The 2,425-nt window shown below is 37.7% G+C and overlaps 1 protein-coding gene across 1 annotated transcript in view; it reads left to right on the top strand.

Annotated features, from left to right (window-relative positions):
* Window positions 1–4: 4 nt before the first annotated feature.
* LOC107656465 (tyrosine-protein kinase FRK-like) overlaps window positions 5–2,425 on the top strand; it is a gene marked incomplete at its 5' end in the record, with an annotated part of 20,227 nt that continues 17,806 nt past the window's right edge. Inside the window, 2 exons of the mRNA XM_016444338.1 lie at window positions 5–111; window positions 1,629–1,750. Coding sequence (XP_016299824.1) covers window positions 5–111; window positions 1,629–1,750 — 229 coding nt within the window. The remainder of the gene's footprint in view (window positions 112–1,628; window positions 1,751–2,425) is intronic.

Below are 2,425 nucleotides of genomic sequence, written 5' to 3'. Positions count from 1 at the left end.
GAAAGAGGAAGACTGGTGGTACGCGAGAGGAATCACCGGGATTTCAGCGAACAAAGAGGGCTACATTCCTGCTAATTATGTTGCACCCATAGAAAGCCTCGACGCTGAACCGTACGTTTCCGTGCCCTGAAAAGTAAAGCAAATCTTTAAAGGAATTGTATATGTATATCAGTAGTGATGGTATGCAAATAATATATTTTTTAAAAGATGGGATTAGTTGGGAACAGAGGATCGCATTAGTGTGGGTTGGTTACAAAGGATTCCCTGAATTAGTTGATCTCCCAACATCCTTCTTTCTCAACACACCTAAGCTTGAAAATGATGGGCTATATTTACCAGAACCCCTGCTCTTCCTGAAAATCACAGATAGTCATCACATCAGACAGAGATAACTCATAATTTTTTGAATTTACACCACCAGTACAGTACTGATAACTGAAGTCCACTAACTGTATAACCCATATTGTAATGTTTAACAATGTATTGTACTGCGTGCATAGACAGACTCCTAATTGTGAACCTCTGCTTTCAGCAAGATGGATATTATGAGGATTCCTGGCAGCAGCTGGCAACAGATTCTGTCTCTGTATTATCTGTTGTTTCTGAAGGGAAGCTGGTTAATGTTCATTGGTCAACCAGGAAGTACAGTATGAGCCTGTTAATGATTCCTTGGCTTTGTGCACTATAGGTGCCATAAATCGATAAAAAAGAATTATAGTATAAAAATATAAAATCAAGTCTTAAAAAAATAAAATCAAATAAATTCTTTGATTTTAATTTGACACCTGCTGGAAGTGTAATTAAGTAAAGGGGTCAGAGGCAGACCCGGTAACTCTGATGATGATCAACTGCTGTCATGTGTGATATTATCTCTGACTTAAAGCCACTATGCTTTGTATGTCACTTTGGCGCGCTGAATAGTTTCTGACTTTGTTAGAGATAACTTTCCAGTTTTTCCAGGTCTGTCGCCAACTACAGTGCACAATGTGCTTGAGTGTGAATGTTTTGTAGCATTTTGACATACGTTGTAGTCAGATGTAGCCATTTGAGAAGACTTGATTACAGTTCATTGTATTGCTGGTGTGACGGCATCATGTGTCAGCAAATCTTCATCTGTACATGTATGATCTCTGTGTTGGAAGATTTAGACATAACCTAGTGGACACAAGGTCTCTGCATAAGCAGTGTGTATGTGTCAACAATCATAAACACTGAGGAAACCAAAGGTTAGTTTATTATAAGAGTTTAGTAGTCTTTGTTTGAACATACTCGATTGTTATCCAGACATGGACCCTAGATTTCCCTGGTGGTTCTCAGCTGTTTTTGCTTCAGAAGTTCAGAACCCATGATATTGTACTGGTATTACCACTGATATGATAAAGTGGTAACCAACACATTAGTAAATTCTACAGAAGTAAACTAAAACACCTTTAAAACCAAACACTGAAATGTATTGACATTATTATGAACTGCAGAGGCCCAAAGATATATGCAAAATTCTTAACATGACATTCGCTGAATTGGAAAAAAAAAAAGTTTGTAAATGACCTACGAAACAGACACTAGGCTGACCTCTAATACTGGTTAATATTTAGATCAAATAACATTGTGCTGCTCTTCCACTACAGATGGTATTTTCCAGAAACAAAGCGCTTGGAGGCTGAGAAGATGTTGACGTCTCAAGAGAACAAGAATGGAGCTTTTCTAATCAGAAACTGTGAAAGCCAGCAAGGGGAGCTTTCACTCTCAGGTAGCTACATTTGATGTCAAAAAAAAAAAAAAAATCTCTAAAAGGTCTATTGCTCTCAGATCAGAAGACGTTTTGTCAAAGTTTGACATCATTTGGCTTACGTCACATGTATAGTGACTTGAAAGATTGGTGTCTTTATCTATGCAGTGCAAGTATATACAACATACTTGTGTGTTTCTCAGGACTGAAACTCGCAGAACTTGTTGGTTATGGTCACATGATCTGTTGTATTTTCTGGCTATGTAAGGACTCATTATCATTTGTTTATCATTATTTTCATTCATGTAACCAGTATGAGTGTTACTCCAGTCAGTGGTTTGCATTTTTAATGCTAAAATGCGGATGTGATGTTACATTTAGCTGTCATCAAAAGCACAACTGAAGTTAAAGAAAATGTTAAAGGGGTCATATGATGCTGCTAAAAAGAACATTATTTTGTGAATTTGGTGTAATGAAATGTGTTTATGCGGTTTAAAGTTAAAAAAACACATTATTTTCCACATACTGTACATTATTGTTTCTCCTCTATGCCCCGCCTTTTTGAAACGCGTTTTTACAAAGCTCATCGGTCTGAAAAGCGAGGTGTGCTGTGATTGGCCAGCTATCCAGTGCGTTGTGATTGGCCGAATACCTCAAGCGTGAGATGGAAATGTTACGCCCCTCACCATACTGTGA

This window comes from Sinocyclocheilus anshuiensis, unplaced genomic scaffold (genome assembly GCF_001515605.1).
Source record: "Sinocyclocheilus anshuiensis isolate Anshui unplaced genomic scaffold, SAMN03320099.WGS_v1.1 scaffold2149, whole genome shotgun sequence".
Lineage (NCBI taxonomy): Eukaryota > Metazoa > Chordata > Actinopteri > Cypriniformes > Cyprinidae > Sinocyclocheilus > Sinocyclocheilus anshuiensis.
The sequence above is the reverse complement of the archived record's forward strand: the minus strand, read 5'-3'. Positions and strand labels throughout refer to the sequence as shown.